Genomic DNA, 26,493 nt, shown 5'->3' with positions numbered 1-26,493 from the left:
TGAGAAATACTCTGCACTAGAAGATGCTGCCTGTTGAACCCTCCCCATCTGCAATGGCCCTGAACCCCTGCCTGCCTCTTTCAGCCCACCAGAAAACTCCCTGCACCTGCAACAAGTTTCACAGCCCTCCCAAGATGCTGACCCCTTAGAAAATGCAGCTGGGAGGAGGGGACGGAGGCCTCCAAATGTGGCATTCTTTTTAACAAGAAAAACTCCCATTCAGTAGATTAATACCAGGCGCTATAACAGCCTTAGCCAATCTGCTGTTCAACACATCTGGCGGGAACCAAGATGGTGAAGGCTACCCTGTAAGGCGGTTCTTCGGTTTTGCTAGGTTCTTTCTAGGTCTGAATTCTTTTCTGAAGTCTTTATAGTCAGCAGCTTTTGCCACAAAATGTTTATTTGTATCCCATCCTTCAAAGACATTTCTTTTCAGGATAGCCCTTACTGGAAAAATAACTTTAGCCCCACCCACCCACACCCATAAAAAGCCACAACAAGGCAGGCTCCAAAATAAGAAAATCTAACAGATGCTGAGGAGGAACCAGCCTCAGCGGTTTGAAAGAATATTTAGTATATGTAGATCAGCCATCTTGCTCTTTAAAAAGAAATATATCCTGGGAACCAGCCACTCGCCTTCGACTTGGAGCTGGTTCACACAGGCACATACATACAGACGGACATCGCTGGATGGCTGAAGCATCAAGCAGTGATGTCTGCTCGCCAGAATCGCTACGGGGAGCACAGACAGCCCCATGCCATTTGGCTTTGGAAAGGCTAGTAGGCAAAGTCCTTGACAGCAGGTACAGGAGCCCTCCCCATTCCTCTAAGGCCCCTTCTCACTCCAGGGCATAGGACCAAGGTGGGGAGGGGTCTCTCCCTGCTGTGCTGAGCAGCCTCCCCTGCTATGCTTTGTGTGGGAATGAGTGGGACCACGCAGAGAAGAGTTTCTGCCTTAAAGACAGAAGCCATCAAAGGGAAGTTTAACCTGAGCTTAGCCCAGAGCACAAGCAACCCTACTGGCCAAGCAGAACACAGACTGGATAACATGGGACTATATTCTGCATCCTGTGGAAAACAGCAACTATCCCAAGAGAAGGAATAAGAACCACTGAGAGAGAGAAATCCATGAGACCTGAAGAAATACAGAAAGCAGCAGTTCCACATCCAAGCAACATCGGAAGGTTTGCTGGCACTTTGATAGCTGAGTGCTAATGTTTTGGCACAACACCGTGGACAACATAAGATGAGTCTTTGATTTCCCAAAGCATTTCATTTGCCAAAAGCTGTTGAAGCAAGCCAAGAACATGTCTGTGTTCCGGCTTGCGCTCCACAGCCAAATGCTATTTTGCTCACCCCAAAATAGAAGATGGGCTGCTATTGTTCGGCTCATCCAAGACTGTGAATGCCGTTGGGAAGAGAGACTTGGAACCCCACTCCAGCTATTCTGGCATTCCATCCGGAGCCAAAGCAACCTCTTGCTGCCAGCAGCTGTTTGGGACCTGATGCAGAAGGTTTTTAAAAAAGGAGATACACATGCAATACCTTACTTATAAATAGCTGCTCATCAAGATAAGTGAACTGGTGCAACTTCAACAGAGACACATCCTGATCCTATGGAGATGCATACACAAAACTACAAAGGCACATGGGAAGAGAGGCCAGCCAGCCAAATGCTACCCATTAGCCACAATCTTGTTAATAACACTATGTCAGGCATCTGTCCAGTCCTCCATAACGGTGGAACATCCCAGAGAAACATGCGCAGGAGATCCACTGCTTCCCCAATTCCACACCTAGTAATGGCAGCAGCCAGTACAGTGGCACTGGCCCAGGTTATGTATACCAAAATAACATTGATGTGTGTCACAGTACTGTGCTGGTGCTGTGCTCTTTGATAACACAAATTCCCCACCTATGCAAACACAAGTATTTGAAGCATGGCAGGCTCAGGCCCAGAGCACAGCATTCAGACCCACACTGGGGCTAATGGCTTGCTTAGGAAAGAGCACTTTGGCCTCTTCAAGACCAGGGTGCTGTGGTCTGCAGTTAGCCATGAGTTTTGAAAGGAGCCCCAGACTGTCTTTGAGAGCAGATGGCATGGAGGAGGATGGTGAGGGCGAGCAAAATGTAAACAGCCAGGGAACTGAACTCAAGGTCCTGACATTGCCCTTTGTCAGTGAAGTACCAAAAGAGAAAAGCTCAATTTCGCTCAGCAACTCAACGGCGGAAGCAAGAGAAGAAACAAGTTGACAGATATGCAATTCAGTGATGGGACAACTGGATGTGGCAGACAGGGGAATATCCTCTTTCTCTCAAACATGCCAGAACCTCGAATTGTGCAATCAGACTAACTGAAGATAAAAGGTGAAAACCTTTTTCATTGTGTGAAAAATGCTTCACATGGAAGTGGGATGAAAGACACTGGCTTAGAAGGTTTTAAAAGAGGATGAGATGTGTCTCAGCAGCAATTGCCCTTAACAATTTAAAACAGAGCCTCCCAGATCAGAGATAGCCTATCTGTAATAGTTTGATATTAGGAACAAGTAGCTGTCATGATCATGCAACCCCTCAGCCCCTGTGAGCTTTCCAGGGCTCGTGACGAGCCAGGGTTGGAAATCAAGAATGCTGGACAATACTAGACTTGTGGCCTGATCCAGCAAGACACCTGATAGGCTGAAAAACAGCCTGGTTATCAACCCCCAGTAAACCCTGTCCACTCCATGCAATCCAAGCTCAAAGTCATAGAGAGCATCAAGAAGCTAATTCTTGGGCTGGCCTTTTCCTCATATATCTCATGTCCATGTTTCAGCTTTCCCCCACTCCCCATGGGCCTTGCAAATTATCTCTAACTGAGCCAAGCTCAGGGCAAATGCACTGAAAAGGCAGCCTTCCCAAATATGCTGCCATGAGCTCAGAGGGAGGGAGGGAGGCTGCCTCCACCACAAACGATGGGCTTTTTGGCAAGGCTGACATAGGCATCTTGGCTTCTTGCAGCCTCTCCCCAGCCAAGGCCCTGACTGGCTTTTAAAAAACTCCACCAAGGCTTTTTTTTCCTTCTAGCTTGGGCTGGGCAGTGCGAGCAGCAGCAGCTGCTGAAGGGAAGGTAGCTGAAAGTGCTCCAGCAAATATGTGCCTATTTGCAGCTCCTCACGGGACAGGAAACAGAAATGAGTGAAAGGCACTTGTCCACACTGTGAACTGTCCGGTGGGGGAGCCTAGCAGGGCGGCTTTTGGCAGCTTCTGGTGGGAATAGCCATGGAAAAGTACATGAAAGCAGCCCAGGTACAATCCCCAGCATTTCCAGGTACTCCTGTCTGAAATCCTGGAGAGCTGATGCCTGTCAACATAGACCAGGGGTAGGCAATCTGGATATCTTGGAATACAATGCCCATAACCCCCAACTGGCCATGCTGGCTGGGACTGATGGGAATTGTAGTCCTAAACATCTGGAGGGTGCCAGGTTCCTGACCCCTGAAGTCGGAAACAGTGAGCCAGAAGCCGAGTGTAGTCAAACGCGTACCTTGGATTTTAGGAAAGCTGATTTTAATAAACTCAGAACAATGATCAGTAAGGTCCCATGGCAAGCGATGCTAGCGAGAAAAGGAGTCCAAGATGGGTGGGAGCTTTTAAAAAAGGAAATTCTCAAGGCACAATCACAAGCAATTCCAACAAGAAGAAAAGGTGGAAGACAACAGAAGAAGCCAATGTGGCTTCACAAAAAGCTTAGGGATGACCTGAAAACAAAAAAGGACACATATAGGAAGTGGAAAGAAGGCCAAGTAACAAAGGAAGAGTACAGGCAGATAGCACAGAATTGCAGGGATGGCGTCAGGAAGGCTAAAGCTGAGAATGAGCTGAGGTTAGCAAGGGATGTTAAAAACAACAAAAAGGCTTTCTTCAGCTACATGCATAGTAAAAGGCAGAGGAAAGAAATGGTGGTTCAGCTATTAAATAAGGATGGCAAAACGATAACAGATGACAAAGAAAAGGCAGAGGTGCTCAATTCCTACTTTGGCTCAGTCTTCTCCCAAAAGGGGGTATATGACCCCCCTGGAAAAGGCGAAGTACAGGCTGAAGGGGCAGGATTGCAGCTTGAGATCGACAGGCATATGGTCAAGGAACACCTCATTACTTTGAATGAGTTCAAATCTCCAGGGCCAGATGAACTGCATCCTAGAGTCATAAAGGAACTGGCAGAAGAACTCTCACAACCGCTGTCTATTCTCTTTGAGAAATCATGGAGGACGGGGGAAGTGCCAGATGACTGGAGGAGGGCTAATGTTGTCCCTATCTTCAAAAAGGGCAAAAAGGAGGAACCTGGGAACTACAGACCAGTCAGTCTGACATCAATCCCTGGGAAAATTCTGGAGCAGATCATAAAGCAATCCATCTGGAAGCACCTTGACAACAATGCCGTGATTACTCGAAGTCAACATGGATTTGTCAAAAACAAGTCCTGCCAGACAAATCTGATCTCATTTTTTGATCAAGTAACCTCCCTTGTAGACCATGGGAATGCTGTAGACATCATATACCTCGACTTCAGCAAAGCTTTCGACAAAGTGCCCCATTATATCCTGATGAGCAAACTAGCTCAAAGTGGGCTAGATGAAACAACGATCCGGTGGATCCACAGTTGGCTACAGAATCGGACTCAAAGAGTGCTTATCAATGGGACCTTCTCAAACTGGGGAGAGGTAACGAGTGGGGTACCGCAGGGCTCTGTCCTGGGCCCAGTGCTCGTCAACATTTTTATTAATGACTTGGAGGAGGAGGTGCAGGGAATGCTGATCAAATTTGCAGATGACACAAAATTGGGAGGGATAGCTAATACTTTGGAAGACAGAAACAAAATTCAAAGTGATCTGGATAGACTGGAGCGCTGGGCAGAAAACAACGGAATGACATTTAATAGGGACAAATGCCAAGTTCTGCACCTAGGAAAAAGAAACCAAAGGAACAGTTACAAGATGGGGGATACGTGGCTCAACCACACTACAAGCGAGAAGGATCTTGGAATTGTTGTCGATCACAAGCTGAATATGAGCCAACAATGGGATGTGGCTGCAAAAAAGGCAAATGCTATTTTGGGCTGCATTCATAGAAGCATCGCTTCCAAATCCCGGGAAGTACTAGTTCCCCTCTACTCAGCACTGGTTAGGCCTCAACTGGAGTACTGTGTCCAGTTCTGGGCACCACACTTTAAGAAGGATGCAGACAAACTGGAGAGGGTTCAGAGGAGGGCAACAAAGATGATCAGGGGACTGGAAACAAAGCCCTATGAAGAGAGACTGAAAGAATTGGGCATGTTTAGCCTTGAGAAGAGAAGACTGAGGGGAGATATGATAGCACTCTTCAAGTACTTGAAAGGTTGTCACAGAGAAGAAGGCCAGGATCTCTTCTTGATCATCCCAGAGTGCAGGGCACGGAATAATGGGCTCAAGTGACAGGAAGCCAGATTCCGGCTGAACATCAGGAAAAACCTCCTGACTGTAAGAGCAATACGACAATGGAACCAATTACCTGGGGGGGCGGGGGGGCTCTCCCACACTGGAGGCCTTCAAGACGAGGCTGGACAGCCATCTGTCAGGGATGCTCTGACTTGGATTCCTGCATTGAGTAGGGGGTTGGACTCGATGGCCTTGTAGGCCCCTTCCAACCCTACTATTCTATGATTCTATAAAAGATTCTATTCTATAAAAAAGGAGGACACAGTGGTCTGGCTCAATGTAAGGCATCTTCTGATGTTCCTATGGCTTGTGCTCACCCAGAACCATGCACTCTCATACCCACATTCTTCCTCTCACATCAAGGCAATGGCATGCAGCCATTCATTAAGATGCCTTCTCCAACATGGTGTCCAGCTCCTCGTCCCAGTACCCCTCACAGCAACTATCAGATTTCTGCAAGAGGGCCATGAAAAACTGCCTAATCCGTAGTAGGTTTGTGGATTGACTTTTGCTTAAGATTTGAAGCCTTGTCTCCCTTTGTTTCTCCCTCTTGTACATGGGGATTAGGAACTGGAATTCCAGTACACTATCACAGTGCCAGATTGGCAGACATAACTCCTGCCTGCAAATTCTAGGTAGGGGTTTAACCAATCATCGTAATAATATTGATAAGATCACAGCTGCTGTAGGTTCTGGGATAAACTCCTATTGTGCAGCTTTAGCTTCCCTTTCTGTTTGCTGAATATCAAGGTCAATTAGAAATGATGTCTGGCTAGAACTCACCAAGCAGATTAGACAGCCCCCGTCAAGCACTTGGACCATGCACAGGTCATCTGTCACTGTGACCTAGATTTTGGCAGAGCCTGTTCTGTTTGTTTTACTGAAAATGTATAAATATGGCACTGCCACAGTATTTTCCCTCTGTGAAGTTTCTCAAGCAATTAAGGAAGACAACGTGACTGGTATTTGCTAGCCAGTTTCATGATGGGAGCTGTAATCTGACACATCTGGGAAGCACGGGGGGCGGGGAGGCTGATTCAGGACACTTGTTCTGTATGTCAAAGCGAAGCACTCTGAAAACACACAGAATTCAGTTTCCTTGATAAATAGTATTTTGCCCACCCATCACCACCCAATGAATCGACTAAAATGACTGCAGTCTGGAAAACAAAATGTAGCCAAATGCTAAAGAAAACGAGTCCAGCAACATGCTTCTTTGGATCACCCTCTTTTGAGGCAACCACCAGGCAGAAATTGCACTGCAGAAGCAGCTCAAGTGCTTCATCAATTATTACAGTTTTATTCCGGTTGAAGCCAGGAGAGGTTTTGGCTCTCCGTTTCCCCAAAACTGGACAGTCAATTAACACTCTCTTGGCATGCAGCCAGCTGCCGTTTTGGCACTGATTCGGAGGAGATTGTTATTCAGAAAAAGTAAAACAGGAAATCCCATGTAAACCCTGGACAAGTCAAACATGCCACACACAAAGGGAAGTCCCAGGTCCTCCAGTCAACACCAAATGGGAGGCTGGGAGGACCTTGGGCCCCACTGCTTTCCAGCCATGAAGTGCCTTCAGGATTGATTTCCTGGGGCAGCAGACTTCCCCGACCTGATGCCTCCCCAGATGTGTTGTACTTAGGGATGTACGAAAATTCCGCCACGGATCTTGGGGAGGCCGGATGACAGCGCATTCGGCCCCCCGAAATTGGTGGTGGAATGGCCCGCCCCCCTGCCCCCCCCCGGACGAAACTTACCTTGGGCGGATCTTCCTGGCGGCGGCAGCTCCGGCGGCGGTTTGGCGGCAGCGGCGGCTGGTCTTCCGACCGGCTGCCACCACCGCCATTTCCAGTTTAAAAAAAAACCAAAACAACAAAAAAACGTGATAGGCTATGTAAAGATTTACGTAGCCTATCACGGCTAGGTTTTAAAAAAAAACGTGATAGGCTACGTAAATCTTTACGTAGCCTATCACAGCTGACTTTAAAAAAAAACCAAAAAACCCCGTGCATATGCAAATGGCAGCAGCCACGGCCGCCGCCATTTGCATTCCTTATTTTCGCACGTCTTAGTCTACATAAACATTTACGTAGACTAAGACGGCGAAAAAAAGGGGAACGCAAATAGCGTAGCGTCTATGCTATTTGCGTTCCCCTTATTTTCGCCATCTTAGTCTACGTAAATGTTTACGTAGACTAAGACGTGCCAAAATAAGGAACGCAAATGGCGGCAGCCATGGCTGCCGCCATTTGCGTACGCGCGTTTGTTTGGGTTTTTTTTTAAGTCAGCCGTGATAGGCTACGTAAACATTTACGTAGCCTATCACGGCTGACTGCAGGGACGCAAATGGCGGCAGCTACAGCCGCCGCCATTTGCATCCCGAGGCTCCGCAGAATCGCTGCGGAGCACAGCCGGCCGGCCAGGATTCCGGGGGGGGGGGAGCGCCTCCCCCCCCCGCGAGGATTCCGGGGGGAGGGACGGAACGCCTCCCCCCCAACCATAAACATAATTCGCAAAAGGTAAGTACCTTTCGTACATCCCTAGTTGTACTACAACTCCCAGAATCTCAGAGCCAGCATAGCTGGCTGGAGGGCGGTAGGTCAGGGAAGCCTGCTCCAGCGTGTGACACAAGTGACACATACTTCAACTTTGCTCACGAGTACACAAATAGAACCCTTTGTGGGAACTTGGTGTGGATGGCCATTTGTGCAAACCACCCGTGCATGGATCCAGCAACTACCCACACTGGCCCACAGGGTGTCCACAAGGGAGGGCAGGGTGGAATTCAGGATTGGGACCAAACGCCTCCCTTTATTTAAGGGAGGGGTTTTTCTGCAGCCTCTAAAGAAATCCCAGCAGGGGGGATGCAAGTAAAGTGAGAATCCCAGCAGGGGGGAGGCAAGTAAAGTGAGAATCCCAGCAAGAAGGGGGCAAGAAGGAGAGAATTCCAAGAAGAAATGTCCATGGGCCCAAATGCACCCTCAGACCTTGAAAAAAATGACGAATGTGCCTGTGCGCCCAAAAAGATTGCTTACCTTTGCTCTACAGGTAATCCCTGAGGTGGTACTAGGAAACAAGTGCCCACCTCCCTTTGCTCTTGTACTTCTGATTGTACAAAAAGCCAAACATAAAGGAGTATATGAAGGTGAGTGTGTGTGTGGAAGGGGTGGGGAGAGAGGTTTGTTTAGTGGCTCATCACACATACTGCATAACTGGGTGATTGTGCAACCAGAGGTGAGTGGGGCGAAAACAGCTGACTCTTCTGTGTGGATGTTAAGAGCTGCCATAACTGTGTGATGTGTAAGCCAAAGTTCCTTATTTCTGAGCGCCAGAATACAACTGAGAACTTTAAGGCAGGCAAGGACAATTATCCCTGCTCTAAACTATGCTATAACCTTACCTGTTGGGTTTCCTCATTTCTCTTCCCACCCCCCACCCCCCAAGAAGACATGGGCATGCAAACACTCTGAAGTGCACAAGAACACACCGTTTAATTTGTTAAAATAGTTTAAAGCCTATTTGATGTTGGAATGATTCACAATTTTTTTTCTGACCACAGGGAAGGCTATTTGAAATGGACACATTCTGGAGACAACCACCTTGGTTTCTGCTGCTCCCAAGATAAGCTGGAACTTTACGCAGAGGAAAGCTGCACATCCATTCTGTCAGACGGACTCTATCACTGCCACGCTGAAGGCACCGGAGTGGATGCTTGAACGGCTGCCTCTGCGTGGGATTCACGTTTGGAATATTCACCAGGGCAAGGGCAGTCTATGGAAAACTTGGTGGTCTCGAGATCTCTCTAAACAAACCTGAGGCTGGAAGCAGGACAGGCCAAGGAGAGCATAGATTTGCCTTTTTCCTGTGCTGGAAACCCTAAATAGCAACTAGCTGCCCGCCTCGCCTCTCTACCTTTCTTCGTTTTTTTTTGCCGGAGGAAACCGCACCACAGCTGCTCACAAGAACAGCCAAGAAGGGATGCAGCACTAGGCCGACACCGACACAGCAAGTCTTCCATCTAAGAGGTTAGTCCCCTTGGTTAAGGGAAGTGGGCATGTCATGAGGTGGAGGGGCAAAGATGTGGCTCTGTGAGGCAGGACATCCATCCAAAGCCTCCATCATAGGCATGCAGGCTAAGCCAGCCACTCCATGACCCAAGTCTGCTGCTCAAGATAGGCAGATCTAGCCCTGGAAGTGGCTTGGATGGAAGGACGCTTAGGAAACACAGATAAGCTGCAAAGGCCCCAGTGTTAGAAGTACGTTTGGGGATAATCCCCGCCACCATCTATTTGGGCAGCACTCAAGGAACAAGACATGCCTTCTCTCAAATAAGATACTATTTACCTCCCACGGGACCCAGGTGTATGTGTTCTCAAACTGGGGCTGGGGCATCCCTCCAAAGGCAGCACAGTGCCTGACCGCTATGTTGCCAACCAGACTTGTCCTTTGCCACTACAGCTTTCCCTTGCTCCACTTTTCCAGTAACTATCCTTACTTCCGGGAAAGCTGATCTATCTGCTGGCAAACTGTAGCCAATGGCTCCTTCAGCCTTCCCTTGCCGCAATGCATGCCTCGATGTGTGCGCATGAGACATCTGAGCCCATCGCCCTCCGTCCCCCTTCCATAGGGCCCCTTTTCTCTGCTTGAGCGTTTTCTTACCCGGACACATGGGCTGCTCTGATTTCTCTGGATGGTTTTACGTTTAGGCAGTGGGGAGAGAGAAGTGGGGAGTGGAGCGGGGACAGAGGAGGAGGGCTGGACTAGGCAGCCTTTTGATACACTGCAACTCTTACGATTGTGACTTTTGACTATGAAATGTCTACAATGAAGTTAGCAGCTCCCAGTGCCAGCATGGCAGATTTCATGATATCCAGCATCCATTTTGAGCCTCACAGACCACAAAGGCACTGAAGGTGCCATTTGAGCACTGCTGGCTCACATATTGCACAGCATCAGTGAATGCGGCTGTGCCGGGCCTGTCCTCTGAGAAGTGGCCCTTGACCACGACTGGGAAGGGGCTCAGCTTAGGGGTGCTCTGGCATTCACTGCATTAACCAGTGGTGGGGAATGTGTGGCCCTCCAGCTGCTGTTGGACTGCAGCAACTCCCATCAGCCTTAGCCAGCATAGCCAATAGTGAGGGATGCTGGGAGTTGCAGTCCAACAACATCCGGAAGGCCCCATCCCTGCACTAAACAAACCAAGAACTCAATAGTTGAATTCACCTTCTAGGCCTGGGGAGGGCAACCTGATGCCCTTCAGATGTTTTGGAGGGCAACTCCTAATCAGCCCAGCCAAAGGTCAGGCATTATACAAGTGGTCATCCAAAACATCTGGAGGGCCCTGAATTGCCTATGCCTGCTCTAGCCTATTGGGGGTTGGGGAAGGGATTTCTATGGGGGATAAAGGATGAGGGAGTCCATCCCATCAGCAGGGCCAAAAATGTCTAGAACAGACATTTGTCTATTCACTAGAGGCCAAAAATGAGATCAGGATAAAGCACAACCTAAACTTGGAAAACAGCCATAGCCCCATGGTAAAGCGCATACATACTTTGCATGGGAACGGTCCCAGGATTGACCGCCAGCATCCCCTGGTAGCCTAAGAAAGACCCCCACCTGGAACCCTGGAGAGCTGCTGCATGTCAGCATAGACAAGCTAGCACCAGGGAGACAGACCAACACCCTGATTTTATAGAAGGCAGCTCCCAGCCCGAAGGCTTGAATGGGGCATTCAAGAGAATCCGTGCAGCTGAGAAGTGGCAGTAAGCAAGAGAAATGGCAGTAAGCAAGGGAAGTGGCAGTGGAGGGACACACCACCACGACACCCCCTGCCCCCCAGCCTCAGGCTCTGTGGCCAGCATAGCCCCTCCCTGCTAAAGCCACCCCTTCATGCTTCCCTCTGTTGCTGCTCTCGCCAGCTGCTCTTATGCAAAAAAGCCAAAGCCATTTTGCCATCTTGAACAGGAAATTCAGTGAAGGTGGGTCAATGAGGGGTCTCCCCTTCCAGCAGGGCACCATCATCCCCTCCCTTGCCGGGAATCTTTGTGGAATCCTCCAAAGCAGCCTTCCTCAACCTGTTCCTTTCCAAATGTTTGGCCGGGGGGTGGGGTGGGGGGATGACAAGACACACAGCACTTTCCATTTCTTCCTAATCACCTTCCACAAAAGCATCCAGAGTAACACGAGGACCAAGGACCGTGACTCAAGAGTGACAGACCCATTTCAGCCAGGCCAAGCCAGGGAGCCATTTGCTGCCCCTCCTGCCCGGCCCCCTTAGAGACTCAAAAAAGGGTCCTTCTTTGAATTCCCAGCTTTTATTAACTCTCTCTCTCTCTCTCTCTCTCTCTCTCTCTCTCACACACACACACACACACACCCCTACCTTCCTTTCAAGGCCCTTTTCCTTGCAGAGATATATTTATGCAATTATTATTTGCGCTGCCCTTCAGTCTGCATACTCTCTTCACACAGAAAAAGCAAGGGGGAAACGTGCATTGTGAATTCCGCCCAACTGCCCTGCAATGGGTGCAAGGCTGGTCCTATCCAGCATCAGTTAACCCCTTACTGACTGAGCTCATTTGTGCAAGCCCTTGCCCCTTTCCTCCTGTCTCATTTGCTTCCTCTCTCCCACTTGATTTCAGCAGGGATGAGGGACAGCAATGGACAGAAAAACTGAGATCTATACTATTTGAAAGTTTTCCCCTCTGCCTGAAGTGAGGAATTTGCCTCAGGAATGAGCTGGGACATGGGACTAGGAGAAAAGAAAAGGGGGGAAAAGAGCATCCAATCTCAGCCCTGTTTTTACTCAATCCACCCTGCTGCACTTTGCCTGTGAAAAGGAATGTGTGCCTCGGGGCAGATGCAGAATGCTGTCTACTCACCAATGACTGGGTCAAGATGAGACTAGGGCTAAAGGGCTGAAGAGGGCAATCTTTTTCTATTAAAAATATTTGGAGGGAGGTGCTAAATAAATCTGAGCCAAGGATAAATTCAATGACATAATATTGTCAGGACTAGAAGTCACTGAAAAGAGTACCCCTGGGCATGTACAGAGTAACTTTTCTATACTACCCAGGAACCACACGCATCTGCCTGATATTAGAGGACATGATTTGCAGAGAAGTGGAACTCTGGCAACTCTCTTTTTAGTAATTAAACCACTGGTTACTTGCCTTCTCCCTCTGCCTCAGTTTTGAATCCAACCCCCAACAGATACAACCTCAGGCTTATGCCCACTTGAGAAAAATACACAGGTAACACAAGCGCTCACAGTATGGTTCTACACAGATCATTTCTGGCAGGAGGCCAGGCTACAAATTTAATACACACATTATCTTCACAAAAATAAACAAGCCCCACAAAACAAGTGCTTACATTTTATCTTACGTTTGCTCTTTGCAATCTTCTTGCACTGTATCCTACACAAATTCTAAATCACTAGTAAAATGCAAAATCCAGTTTCCAAAGAAAGCATTGTTGTTCAGTCGTTCAGTCGTGTCCGACTCTTCGTGACCCCATGGACCATAGCACGCCAGGCCTTCCTGTCCTGCGCTCTCTCCCGGAGCGTGCTCAAGTTCATATTCATTGCATCCGTGATGCTATCTAGCCATCTCATCCTCTGCCGTCCCCTTCTCCTTTTGCCTTCAGTCTTTCCCAGCATCAGGGTCTTTTCCAGGGAGTTTTCTCTTCGCATTAGGTGGCCAAAATATTGGAGCTTCAGCTTCAGGATCTGTCCTTCCAAGGAGCACTCAGGGTTGATTTCCTTTAGGATGGACTGATTGGACCTCCTTGCAGTCCAGGGGACTCGTAAGAGTCTTCTCCAGCACCACAGTTCGAAAGCATCAATTCTTCGGCGCTCAGCCTTCCTTATAGTCCAGCTCTCACAGCCATACATACTGGGAAAACCATAGCTTTGATTAGACGGACCTTTGTCGGCAAGGTGATGTCTCTGCTTCTTACTATGCTGTCTAGGTTGGCCATAGCTTTCCTCCCAAGGAGCAAGCGTCTTTTAATTTCATGGCTACAGTCACCGTCTGCGGTGATCTTGGAGCCCAAGAAAGTAAAATCTGTCACTGCTTCCATTTCTTCCCCTTCTATATGCCAGGAAGTGATGGGGCCAGATGCCATGATCTTCGTTTTTTTAATGTTGAGTTTCAAACCAGCTTTTGCACTCTCCTCTTTCACCCTCAACAAGAGGCTCTTTAGATCCTCTTCGCTTTCTGCCATTAGGGTGGTATCATCTGTGTATCTGAGGTTGTTGATAATTCTCCCAGCAATCTTAATTCCGACCTGTGATTCATCCAACCCGGCGTTTCTCATGATGTACTCTGCATATAAGTTAAATAAGCAGGGTGACAATATGCAGCCTTGTCATACTCCTTTCCCAATTTTGAACCACTCGGTTGTTCCATGTCTGGTTCTTACTGTTGCTTCTTGACCCTCGTACAGGTTTCTCAGGAGACAGGTAAGGTGGTCTGGTAGTCCCATCATTTTAAGAATTTGCCACAGTTTGTTGTGATCCACACAATCAAAGGCTTTAGCATAGTCAATGAAGCAGAAATAGACGTTTTTCTGGAATTCTCTTGCTTTCTCCATGATCCAGCGAATGTTGGCCATTTGATCTCTCGTTCCTCTGCCTCTTCGAAACCCAGCTTGTACTTCCGGTAGTTCTCGGTTCACATGCTGCTGAAGCCTAGCTTGTAGGATTTTGAGCATCACCTTCCTGGCATGTGAAATGAGCGCAATTGTGCAGTAGTTTGAACACTCTTTGGCGTTGCCCTTCTTTGGAACTGGAATGTAAACTGACCTTTTCCAGTCTTGTGGCCACTGTTGAGTGTTCCAAATTTGTTGGCATATTGAATGCAGCACTTTAACAGCATTATCTTTTAGGATTTTAAATAGCTCAGCTGGAATACTGTCATCTCCACTAGCTTTGTTGTTAGTAATGCTTCCTAAGGCCCACTTGACTTCACTCTCGAGGATGTCCGGCTCAAGTTCAGTGACCACACTATCATGGCTATCAGGGACATTCAGATCTTTCCTGTATAGTTCTTCTGTATATTCTTGCCACCTCTTCTTAATCTCATCTGCTTCTGTTAGGTCCTTGCCTTCTTTGTCCTTTATCATGCCCGTCTTTGCACAAAACATTCCCTTGAGATCTCCGATTTTCTTGAAGAGATCTCTAGTCTTTCCCATTCTGTTGTTTTCCTCGATTTCTTTGCATTGTACATTTAAGAAGGCCTTCTTGTCTCTCCTTGCTATTCTCTGGAAGTCTGCATTCAGTTGGATAGATCTTCCCCTTTCTCCCTTGCTTTTCGCTTCCCTTCTTTCGTCAGCTACTTGTAAAGCCTCATCAGACAGCCACTTGGCTTTCTTGCATTTCTTTTTCTTTGGGATGGATTTCGTTGCTGCCTCCTGAACAATGTTATGGACCTCCATCCATAGTTCCTCAGGCACTCTGTCTATCAGGTCTAATCCCTGAAATCTATTCCTCACCTCCACTGTATATTCATCAGGGATATGATTTAGGTCATACCTGAACGGTTTAGTGGTTTTCCCTACGTTCTTCAATTTAAGCCGAAATTTTGCAAGAAGCAGCTCATGATCTGAGCCACAGTCAGCTCCAGGTCTTGTTTTTACTGACTGTATGGAGCTTCTCCATCTTTGGCTGCAAAGGACATAATCAATCTGATTTCGATATTGACCATCTGGTGACGTCCATGTGTAGAGTCGCCTCTTGTGCTGTTGGAAAAGAGTGTTTGCTATGATCAGCATGTTCTCTTGGCAAAACTCTATTAGCTTTTGTCCTGCTTCATTTTGTACACCAAGGCCATGCCTGCCTGTTATCCCAGTGATTTCTTGACTTCCTACTTTAGCATTCCAATCCCCTATGATGAAGAGGACATCTTTTTTTGGTGTGAGTTCTAGAAGGTGTTGTAGGTCTTCATAGAACCGATCAACCTCAGCTTCTTCAGCATCAGTGGTTGGGGCATAGACTTCAATTACTGTGATGTTGAATGGTTTGCCTTGGATTCGTACTGAGATCATTCTATCATTTTTAAGATTGTACCCCAATACTGCTTTTCCCACCCTTTTGTTGACTATGAGTGCTACTCCATTTCTTCTAAGGGATTCTTGCCCACAGTACTAGATATAATGGTCACCTGAATTAAATTCGCCCATGCCTGTCCATTTTAGTTCGCTGATTCCCAAGATGTCGATGTTCAATCTTGCCATCTCATGTTTGACCACCTCCAGCTTACCCTGATTCATTGATCTGACATTCCAGGTTCCTAAACAATATTGTTCTTTACAGCATCGGATTTTCTTTTCACCACCAGACACATCCACAGCTGAGTGTCCTTTCGGCTTTGGCCCAGCCGCTTCACTCTTTCTGGCGCTACTTGGAAATACCCTCTGCTCTTCCCCAGTAGCATATTGGACACCTTCCGACCTGAGGGGCTCATCTTCCGGCATCATATCTTTTAGCCTTGTGATACGTTCCATGGGGTTTTCTTGGCAAGAATACTGGAGTGGGTTCCATTTCCTTCTCCAGTGGATCACATTTTGTCAGAACTCTCTGCCATGACCTGTCCGTCTTGGGTGGCCCTGCACGGCATAGCTTATGGCTTCACTGAGTTACGCAAGCCCCTTCGCCACAACAAGGCAGTGATCCATGAAGGGGAAAGAAAGCATACTGACTGAATAAGGCACACTGGAGGACATGTTCTACCTTAATGACTGGTCCTAGCAGGAATTCTCTTGGTTGTCCCTCCCCATTAACCAAAAATATGCCCAGATGCTGTTTTCAAGAAGGAATTCAGAATGACACAAGTCCACTTCTCCACGATAGTCATTCTTCTCACTCAGGGATAGGAAACCTGTGGTCCTACAGATTATGATGGGCACCAACTCCCATCTGCCCCAGCCAACATGGCCAATAGTCAGGGGTTGTTGGCCAGCGTCATCTAGGGGGTCACTGGTTCCCCACCCCCTGTTCTAACTCTTTAGGGGGCCTCTCAGAGACCTACTACAGAGGTAGAGGGAAAAATTACTACCATTGATAAGGTTGCAAGTTTTGTCTACAAACTGCAAGAATTGTTCAGTAAGATAATGCCACACTGAATAGACTAACCTCTCTCTTGTGATATGGACTGTTCATGGGCACCCTGTAATCTAGGGCCTAGGTGAGTTCTGGCTGACCACTGTGGGAACAGGATACTGGGCAAGATACTGGGCTTATTCTGACCAAGCTGGGTCTAAGGAGACCTCTTACTGGCACCTGATAGTTAAAATCCAACTCAATTTACATTAAATAAAAAAGAAATGTTAAGACATATTTAGGTTCTTGCTGTCTCACATGGACTTAGTTCTGCCCCCCTCCACTCCTGGCAAGAGTATCCTTTGCAACCCCCCCCCCCTTTTGCAAATCTGGCTATGGGCCTGGCTCCTGCTTCCATGGCACTTGTTCTTAAAATAAGGCTTTCCTTTGTCCCTCTCCCAGCCCGATCTGATAAGAATGAACGATTGTAATACAGCACTTAAAGAAGGAAAAATATTCAAACGGTAGGTGCTGGCAAGGAAATTAAACCCAGTGAGTCTTGGCAGCTGCAGAGCGATATGCATTCCCCTGTCATTCTTTTACTGGGAACCCTGTACGGAGTTGGCATGAGGCTAGCAAGGATTCAGCGGAGGGCTTTCGCGCTTTTTAAATCTTTTTGCTTTCCCTAAAGAACCAGGACAAAAGCTGGTAGCACATCCCATTGCTCCAGTCTGCACCAGAGGCCTGTCATTTTAGTGGTGCTCATGCAGTCTTGTCCTAAGGAGCTCTGCTGCTTCTTGAAAGATGAAATACTGCCCAAGGAACTTTTTGCGCAGCCTCATCAAGAGAGGAAAGGGCCTTTGTCAGCACGATCTATTACAGAGGGAATCCCGACAATGAAATCCCATTTAGCCTCTGCATAGGCAGCCAGCTTGGCATTGGAGAGACCAACATGACTTGGCTCACAAGGAAATAGCTGCTTGGCGCCAGCACTGCCTGCAGGATGCCAAAGGCCCTGTTTTAGGCCCTGTCTTATTGTAACAGCAGTCCACGTCGCTGGGGCACACATTAACAGAACACATCAGACTAGAAAAAGCCGATTGAAGGGGGAGAACCCTTGAAACTTGGTTCGTGCTATCCGAAAAAGGAAGAACTTCTGGAGGTGAAGCAACGGCCTTAATGCAGAAGATGGCATGAGCCGGGAGAGCAGAGACCCTGTTGGCGGCGGCAGCGCTTACTGTTGCAACACTTAAGGCATCTGGACACAGAGGAGGAGGGAACCAACTCAAAGGGGCAACTGAGCTGACAGAGCTTTGCTCAACCAGGAAATACTTGGCTCTGCTTTGCTGCTTAGCTCAGTGGAAGAGCCAACAGGATTTCAAAGATGTGTATTTATGGCAAAGGAGGGGTACAGTTTTCTTCTCCTGGGATGTTCCTGGAATGAGGGGGTATTTTGCATGTACACATACAGCTTGGAAAGATCTTAAAAGTCTGCACTACCTGTTTCTCCGGAACAGCCGGGGCACTTTGCACCTGGTCCTGGCTAGCTCCCATTAGGAAGGCTCTAATTCTGGGGTTTGTGCCAGGAACTTCAGTAGTCTTTTTCCTTTTTAAGTACTAACTTTCTCTCCTGTTCTCCTCTTGCAATGTTTGGGCAGACATCCCAAGAGAGCAGTCCCCAAGCATCAATGTGTACTGCCAACACTTACTGGCAAATACGTTTACCTCCTGAAACAACATAGGAACATAGGAAGCTGCCCTATAGTGAGCCAGACCCTTGGTCCATCTAAGCCAGTATTGTCGACACTGACTGGCAGCAGCAGCTCTCCAGGGTTTCAGGCTGGAGTTTTTCCAGCCCTACTTGGAAATGCCGGGGATCGAACCTAGGACTTTCTACATACAAAGCAAGGGCTCTACCACTGAGCTACAGTCCCCTCCCTTCAAGCAGCTCATGCACCTACTCACAAGTAAGTTGTTTTCCCTTTGGAGCTAAAGGAGGGGGCAAAACAAGCACCATAAGACAGGCAGCTCTGGCCCATCCCCTAACACCATACAACTACCAATTAAATGATCTAAATTGTCTTTGGGATGGGGGAGCGATTAGCACTTTTCTGGAGAAAACTGAGGCAAGCACTGAATTGCTTCACAGCTACCAAGCAGCAGATCATGGTCTAGCCTGGCCCCCCATCTCTGCCTTCTCCGATACTGGTGCACACATTTCATTTTCTCTAGAAGCCCAATCCTTCCCATGAAGGGTTGGGCTTCCCTCGAAGTCCTGCAGCTTAATAGTTATGATTCCTGAATGGCGACAGGATATGGAGATTACTAAAGTCAAGGGATCAGAGAGCAAGGACAGAGCCAGGCTTTGTTGCAATGGATTTACAAAAAAGTGAGAAATGAAGGGTTAGGGGAAAAACTGGGGGGAGGGGGGAGGGGGGTCCCCAGCCCTGTTTATGTTCTGGTGGGGAGGGGGGGCTGTTCCCAGTCCTGGAGTTTTTCCAGCCCCACCTGGAGCTGCTGGGGATCGCACCTAAGACCTCCTGCATGCACAGCAGGGGCTCCGCCATGCAGCAAGAGTCCTCTCCCTTCAAGCAGCTCATGCACCTGGGACCCTCTACATGCAGAGCATGTGGTTTACCACTGAGCTACCGTTCCTCCCATGAAGTGGCAACCATCTGGCATCCACCACGGCAGCCTGAAATACCCGAGGCTTCCTATCCTGCTGGGTAACAGCTGCTGGCCTGCTGTAACAGGGAGGTGCACCTACGTTGCATGACAGACCCAACGTGTTCTCCCTACCTCTAATCGGCTCCATTTTGTCTGTTCTCTTTCTAGCATGCCCTGCCACAGAGGACAACACGTACACAAGAGGGGCCCATGGCATACTGGTGGATGGTGAGATAGCTATTTTCAGGCGGCCTGAAGGTTAGCCTGACTGGCAGCGGTGAAACGCATATGCCTCAAACACACCCACTAGCAGCTCCTTCTCTGGTGCCAAAGATGACGCGGGAGAGCTTCCCATCATTAAGCAACTAATTTGCCAGCAAAAAGCCATCTTTCTGAAAGATGCAATGATGGCTGATTATTCGGAATGCCACACACTTCACCAGCCAATGCGAGTAAAAAGAGCTACCTTGCATGTAGCTGCAAATATGGTACTCTTAAAAGCAAAGCTGCCCAAGTTAGTCTGAGTTGTGCGTGCAACCTGGGGTTTGTGGTGCTTATGTGTTCAAGTGACCATATCCAGCACTCCCGTTGCTGGCTGAGGGGACACAGATGCTGGGGACACGCATGGCTCCCTGCCGGGCAGATGGCCCAAGGATAGCTTCAGGGAACATTCAACGCTGTCGGTGAGTTTGAAATCGAGAGTAAACCATCGACCGTTGACTGTACCTTGAGGTTTATCGCAGACACATGGAAAAACTTCAGCTGCCCTGTTTCACAAGATCTGTGGATTCAGTTGTGATGTAGGCACTGGAGCCAACCACTTAAGCTCCCACCCCTGCCCAGCCATGGAAAACATTGGAAGCACTGACGGCCTGACCTGCTAGCCCAGGCGTGTCGAACCTCTTTCAGCACAGGGCTGGATTAAATCTCAGTTCTCAGAAGCTCTCAGAGGGCCACACTGGGTGTTGGGTGGGGCCAAAGGGAAAGGAAGCAGGGCCAAAAATACCAGCCTATTTTAGGTTAACACTCTTAAGCCAAGACAGGGATGTGCTGCCAGTAAGCAAGCCCTTTAGAATGGGGGAAAACACAACAGCTGGGAAACCACCAAATGACTGGCGGTTGGGGGAAAGAGGGCATGGGCATCTGGGAAACCCCAGAGGCTGGATTTGGCTCACGGGGTTGAGGCTCGACATCCCTGCACCAGCTCCCGTCCCACTCTACAATCTGTAGACCCAAGAAAAATAAAGGTGAACCTTTGCTTATTGGGGGAGTTTCCCACAAAATGCTATTACTGATCAAGAATCAACTTCCACTGGACTTGTGCACCTTCTAAATGCATTGTCTGAACCTCACTCTAAGGAGCTAAGTGAGGCATAGATGTGGCTCTGAAGCAGCCTCCCCACCAAGGAGCGGCCACCTCCCCACCCACCCTGGCCCGCTTTCCTCCAGAGATGGAACTGCACTAGGCCCTATCACACTATGCACTCAGCTTCTGAAAATATCCAGGAGAGGTTCTCGAGCAAACCAGTGCTAAGAAACAAGCACACCGAGTGGAGAGGAGCCCTTTTCTCTTTGCTTGTGGCAGCTCCCAATTTGCTCACAATGGGCCGACATCTAGAGATTTTCATGCCTCCAGCAACGCCTATTCCAAAGGCAATGGCATGCAGGAGGGCTGCTTCTACTCCTGGAGCAGCATCTGCCCTTCATCTCCAGGCCTTGGCAGGAGTCCAACGTAAGCTTGATCTCCTTAAGGAAGCAAGGTCAGTTGCCAGGGTGGGCGGACAAGTATGGGTCTTGATGGGCAAGGAGAAGCAACTTCGTCCTTCTGACACATCCTACAGCTAGCTGTAAAGTCCCAGTTATGTATATAAGGGTAGACACAGCTTGTAGAGTAGCAGTGAAGGCTGGTGGCTCTGATGTCAGTAGGGCAGTGAATCCACTCTGGGTTTCAGTCAGAACTGGTCAGAACTCTAAAGGAGCTATCCAAGGTGTTTCCACACCCAGGATAGCTCCTTTAGAGTCCTGACTGAAACCCAGAGTGCATTCACTACCCTACTGAGAGCCAGTGTGGTGTAGCGGTAAGAGTGTTGGACTGGGAGCCAGGAGATCCGGGTCCCCACTCGACCATGGAAGCTCACTGGGTGACTTTGGGCCCATCACAGACTCTCAGCCCAGCCTACCTCACAGGGTTGTTGTTGTGAGGATAAAATGGAGAGGAGGAGGATAATGTATGCCACCTTGGGTTCCTTGCAAGAGGAAAAACGGCGGGACATAAATGCAATAAATAAATAATAAGTACTGACATCAGAGCTAGCAGCGTCCACTGCCGAGGAGGACAGCTCCCAGGTAAAATGCACCTTTTACAACCATAACTGAGCTGGACTCCACCATCAGTACCACCTCTGGTGTTGCTCTGCTAGCTAGGACCAATTTTGCTATGAAATAAAATGTCAGGTCAAATAAGTTGCAAAAACGGTTTGTGGAAGCACTGTCATACTGTTGACCTGTAGGACTGAGCAAGATGTCAGAGAGAGGAATCCAGGCTGGAGCTGAGAAGGCAAGAGAGGCTTCTGTTCAGATAATGGCTGCAATCAACATTCATTGCTGTCGGTGGGTTTCAGGTTCAGTCAGCCCTCTGACCAATGAATGCAAACTGCGGACCAGAGAACAACAAAGATACCAAAGAGGCACACTGCCAAGGTTCTAGACCAAGTGGGATTTTCTCCTCCAAGGGCATGAGGTACACCCCACACCAGCTACCCATCTCCAATGAGACTGAGGACAGGGCCCTCAACTTGTGCTCAGACATTGTCATGGCTGCCAAACACAGGCCCCACTGGCCCGGAGGTTCTCTGCGCCCATTCCTACTCTAATATTGAGGGGTTCTTGACTCATGGAAGGCAGCAGTCATCTTGCGACTATCCTCACCTCTGCCCTCCAGGAGGTAAGAGCTGCTAAGTTATATTCGGGAAGGGGCGGAGAGAAGCAGAGGAGGAGAAGGAGAAAGAAGATCATTTTCTATAAGGATGCTGACTTTAGTGGCATCCCATGGAAACCACGTCTGGTCTCCCCTGCCCCCAATACTGCATGCTATAAAGTATGTTTGACCACAAGCTCTTAGGATAGGATGTACTATAAAGCAGATTCTTTTTAATAGCTTCATTTCAAGGTATGCATACATGTGCAACAAAGGACATTAGTGAAAGGACCTGCCACAAAGCAAGCAAACCTAATCCACGCAGAACTTCATAGAGTCAGCTTGTACGAATCACATTTTAGTCCACTGCTCCACTGTACTGAAGTGTGTTGACTTTTCACAGTTCATGAGAAGGGTCACTTGCTTACAGACATTTAGGCAACACACAAGAGCTACCTGGAATGCAGCAGACACTCTAAAGGCTTCTGCATCTCATCTTATCTGTAAATACCTAAACTTGAGGAGGATATTTGTGTCAACATGACTGGCCCCTTCCATAATCTCAGGCTAACCCTGCCCCACAAAAGAATCCTGATAGCATCTGTCACCCTAGTGAGCTCCAGCCACAGCCAATTCCCGGTCCCTTTATAAGAACTGGGCTAGAACATCAGCCTCGAGACCAGTCAGAGCGGCCCTGCTAGATCAGACCACCAGCAGCCAGCCAGAGGCTTCCAGGAAGCCCACCAAACGGGGCATGAAGGAAACAGAGCCCCACCCAGCAACTGCCTCCAAATTCAGTGCTTCCAAGTCCCTGAACTTTTTGCTTGGATTTGCACAGTTAGTGTTTAATTACCTGTGAACAGCAGCATTTAACTCTATAGAGCTATGGACATCTCTTATCACAAGTAGTAAGAAGAGCCATGCTGGATCAGAGCAAAAGCTTACCTGCTTCAAGCGTTCTGTTCACACTGTGGGCAACCAGATGCCCCAATGGGAAGCCCACAAGTGGGATGCGAGGGCAACAGCACCCTCCCACTTGTGTTCCCAGCAATGGGCAAAAAGAGGCATACTGCCCCGATACTGAATATATAACCATCACAACTATCAGCTGTTGGCAGCTGTATCCTCCATTAATTTGATTAATCCTCTTTTAAAGCCATCCAAATTGGTGTCCATCACTACGTCTTGTGGAAGTGAACTCCATAGTTCAACTCTGCGCTGTGTGAGCAAGTCCTTCCTTTCATCTGGCCTGAATCTCCCACCGCTCAGCTTCATACAATGACTAGTACCAGTACTACAAGGGAGGGAGAAAGACATCTTCCTATCCACTTTCTCTGCACTATGTATAACTGTAAGCAATATCAGGGTCAGGAATTGGGGGCAAGCCAAAGAGTAAGTGATGGTGTTATGGTGGGGTCTCAACAGATCCTGCCTTGGAAGAGGAGTCGGAAAATCACTTTCTGGTCCAGAGCATTTGGGAAACTTCACCTCTGACAGAATCCTTCGAGTTTATTTTTTAAAACCCACATATAGTGGGGACTAGAGAACCTGTGCAAAAGCTGTCCACAAATACACCCCCTACAAATGCTTAAAACCTGCCTTCCTTAGCAGTGTGATCTATGCGCAGCACTTCAAGCTGTGTGCACTAGTTGCTGGGGAAGATGGGTGGGATGGTGCTGTTGCACTCCTGTCCTGCTTGTGGGTTTCCTGGGGGCAGCTGGTTGGTCACTGTGTGAGCAGAATGCTGGCCTGGATGGACCCTTGGTCTGATCCAGCACGGCTCTTCTTGTGTTCACACACCTACTCTGCATGGCTGGTGGTTTTGTTGCAGGCAGCGCCCCAACAAGAAGATCGTAGGAAGCTCACTGTCTTCCTCTGCACCCCCCGCCATTTTAAATGACTTTTTTTTTTTTTTTAAAGCTATGATCACAGCCCACACCTCCTGGTTAAGTAGAGGTCACCTCACTTCCTAGCTGGTGGGTGGGAGGGGGGAGAGAGACAGAAGAGGAGAAAAAGCCCCTGCTTCTTCCCCTTTTCTTCAGAGGCAGCTTGTGCTTGGTTTTAAAAAGGGGCCTGAAAGCCATGGCTAACAATAAGCAGCCTATCAAATGCCAGGTGAATCCAAAAAGACAGAAGCAAGGATGGCTGGTGCCCCACAAAAGAACCAGCATGACAGGAGATACACATTTTGTCTAAACCAGTCTTCCTCAATCTGATGCCCTCCAAATGAGTTGGACTGCAACTCCCATCTTTCCGATGCTGGCTGGGAATGATGGGAGTTGCAGTCCAACACATCTGGAGAGCACCAAGTTGCATAGGGCTTGACTAATACCTTTAAGGTACTGCCCTACGCATGTTTAGACAGTAAAAGGTCCTACAACACCCAGCACAGCTGGCTGGGAAATGCTGGGAGTTGTATGACTTTTTTCTGTCTAAACATGCACAGGACTGTGCCCTTAAAAGCCTTCTTGGGGGATAAGCAATGTGACCAGCCTGACAGCACATCTCATAGTTCCACAGCAGGTTCATTTTCCAAAGTGTACCCAGACTGGTCAGTTATGACCTTTTTGGAGGACAAAAATTTCACAACCTGCCATCCATGTTTTTATAACCCTAACACAGCCTTCCCCAACCTGGTGCACTACAGATGTTTTGGATTACTACATCCAACCATTCCTTCTGACCACTGGCCATGCTTGTTGGGGCTGATGGGAGTTGAAAGTCCAAAACATCTGGAGGGCACCAGGTTGAGGGGCGCATTTAAGGATTGGCTACAAATGTATTTTACATTTTCTTTATTTTTCTATTTATTCAATTTATGAGTCACCCATGGCCAACAGTCAGGAGGAATGCTGGGAGTTGTTGTCCAAAACACCTGGAGGACACCAGATTGGGGAAGGCTGCCCTAATCCTTTTATTGAAGTTGTCTGATCCAGTGTCCATCACCAATTCTGCAAGTTAGTTATAAGCTGCCTGGCATGGTATTTTTGGGTTAGGTTTGAACCTCCTGCCAATCTACTTTGCTGGGTGTGCTAGTACTGAGAGGGGGAGAAAAGTCTCCTCTTCGCCATGTATAATTTAACAAACCTCCATCCTGTGCTCTCACCAACATCTGTCAGAGAAGCTGGAGACTGCCAGCCATTCACAGAGCCCTCCAGGGAAATGTCTTGGGGTTACACAAACAGAAGTAGAGCTATGCTGGATCACAGCAAAGGCTTAATTAGTCCAGAATTCTGTTCACACACTGGCCAACAAGATGCCCGATGGGAAGCCCACAAGTAAAATTTTTAAAAAATGCTTTAACTCCTTTAAACTGGTGTTTTATTCTTTTACTTGTTGTTCACCACTCCAAAATCTTCTGATGTGGAGCGGTATATAAATATTGTAAATATATAAATGAGTAAGTAGGACATAAGTGCAATAGCATCATCCCACTGGTGTTTCCAGCAAACAATACAGAGGCATGCTACCTCTGATACTGGAGGCAATATACAGCCATCATGAGTGGCAGCCATTGACAGCTCCATGAATTCATCTAACCCTCTTCTCAAGTTGTCCAGGTTAGTAGCCCTCACTACATCTTGTGGTAGCCAACTGCAGTTCAATCCTGCAGTGTGTGAAGAAGTCTTTCCTTTTACCTGTCCTGAAACTCCCATTATTCAGCTTCATGGGATGATCCCACTGGGTTCTAGTATTAGGAGAGAAGGAGGAAACCACTCTCCACTTTCTCCACATCAGGCATCATTTTGCATACCTCTATCATATCCCTTTTACTCACCATTTTTCCAAGCTAAAAAGACCCTCATGTATCCTAATGAGCACACTGTAAGAGCCAGACTTGCCTTTCCAGGGTAATCCTATGCCCATCACATCATTAAGAAGTGCCCAAAACAAGGGCATCTCACCCCCCCCACCCCCCCCACCCCCGACATCTGAATGTAGGGAAGAAACTGCAGGAACTGGAGCAATCCCTCAGATCCCATTTTGGTCCACAAGCTCTCTTTTTTGTCAAGGCCGCCTGCCACCTAGTGGACGGCCACTGAAAAGTCATTAAAGAAACTAGATGGAGACCAGAGAGGCCCCTGCTGCAGATGGGGAAGGATTTCTAGAAGTGATTAACTTACCCGGAGCGGGGGTGGGGGGAAGAAAGATGCCCCAGAACCTCAGGGAGGCCAGACAGAGCCCTTGGAAGGGTTTGCATAGTCAGCAGAAAGGACATTTCTTAATGCATTTCTCTTCTCAAGGCATCATTATAGAAGTTGCATCTCACTTCCACAGCACTCACAACGCAGACACACACACACACACACACACACACAGATCCTACTGGTTCTTCCAGGTGCAAGAAAAAAGTGGTACTTACTGCCAGTGTTCAGAGGAAGCACAGGAGAAGGGGAGTTCATCTGTTCAACATCTGCAG

The 26,493-nt window shown here is 48.2% G+C and overlaps 1 protein-coding gene and 1 long non-coding RNA gene across 5 annotated transcripts in view; one reads left to right on the top strand and one right to left on the bottom strand.

Annotated features, from left to right (window-relative positions):
• LOC146335777 (uncharacterized) overlaps positions 1-19,677 on the top strand; it is a 24,916-nt gene extending 5,239 nt beyond the window's left edge. Inside the window, exons 3-4 of the long non-coding RNA XR_014785935.1 lie at positions 9,008-9,473; positions 19,325-19,677. This is a non-coding gene — a long non-coding RNA (uncharacterized LOC146335777). The remainder of the gene's footprint in view (positions 1-9,007; positions 9,474-19,324) is intronic.
• Positions 1-26,493, bottom strand: part of NR6A1 (nuclear receptor subfamily 6 group A member 1) — a 116,536-nt gene that overhangs the window by 57,017 nt on the left and 33,026 nt on the right. For 2 of the 4 annotated variants that reach the window (XM_084821228.1, XM_084821229.1), the window contains exon 3: positions 26,437-26,493. In XM_084821228.1, the coding sequence (XP_084677354.1) occupies positions 26,437-26,493 (57 nt within the window). Of the gene's footprint in view, positions 1-9,345 lie in introns of those variants that run through there. The other 2 variants (XM_084821230.1, XM_084821231.1) reach the window with 2 other exon arrangements.

This window comes from Heloderma suspectum, chromosome 14, assembly GCF_057233095.1.
Source record: "Heloderma suspectum isolate Gila_16-S chromosome 14, 16-S_ref, whole genome shotgun sequence".
NCBI classification, from domain to species: Eukaryota; Metazoa; Chordata; class Lepidosauria; order Squamata; family Helodermatidae; genus Heloderma; species Heloderma suspectum.
This window is presented reverse-complemented; position numbering and strand designations above follow the sequence as displayed.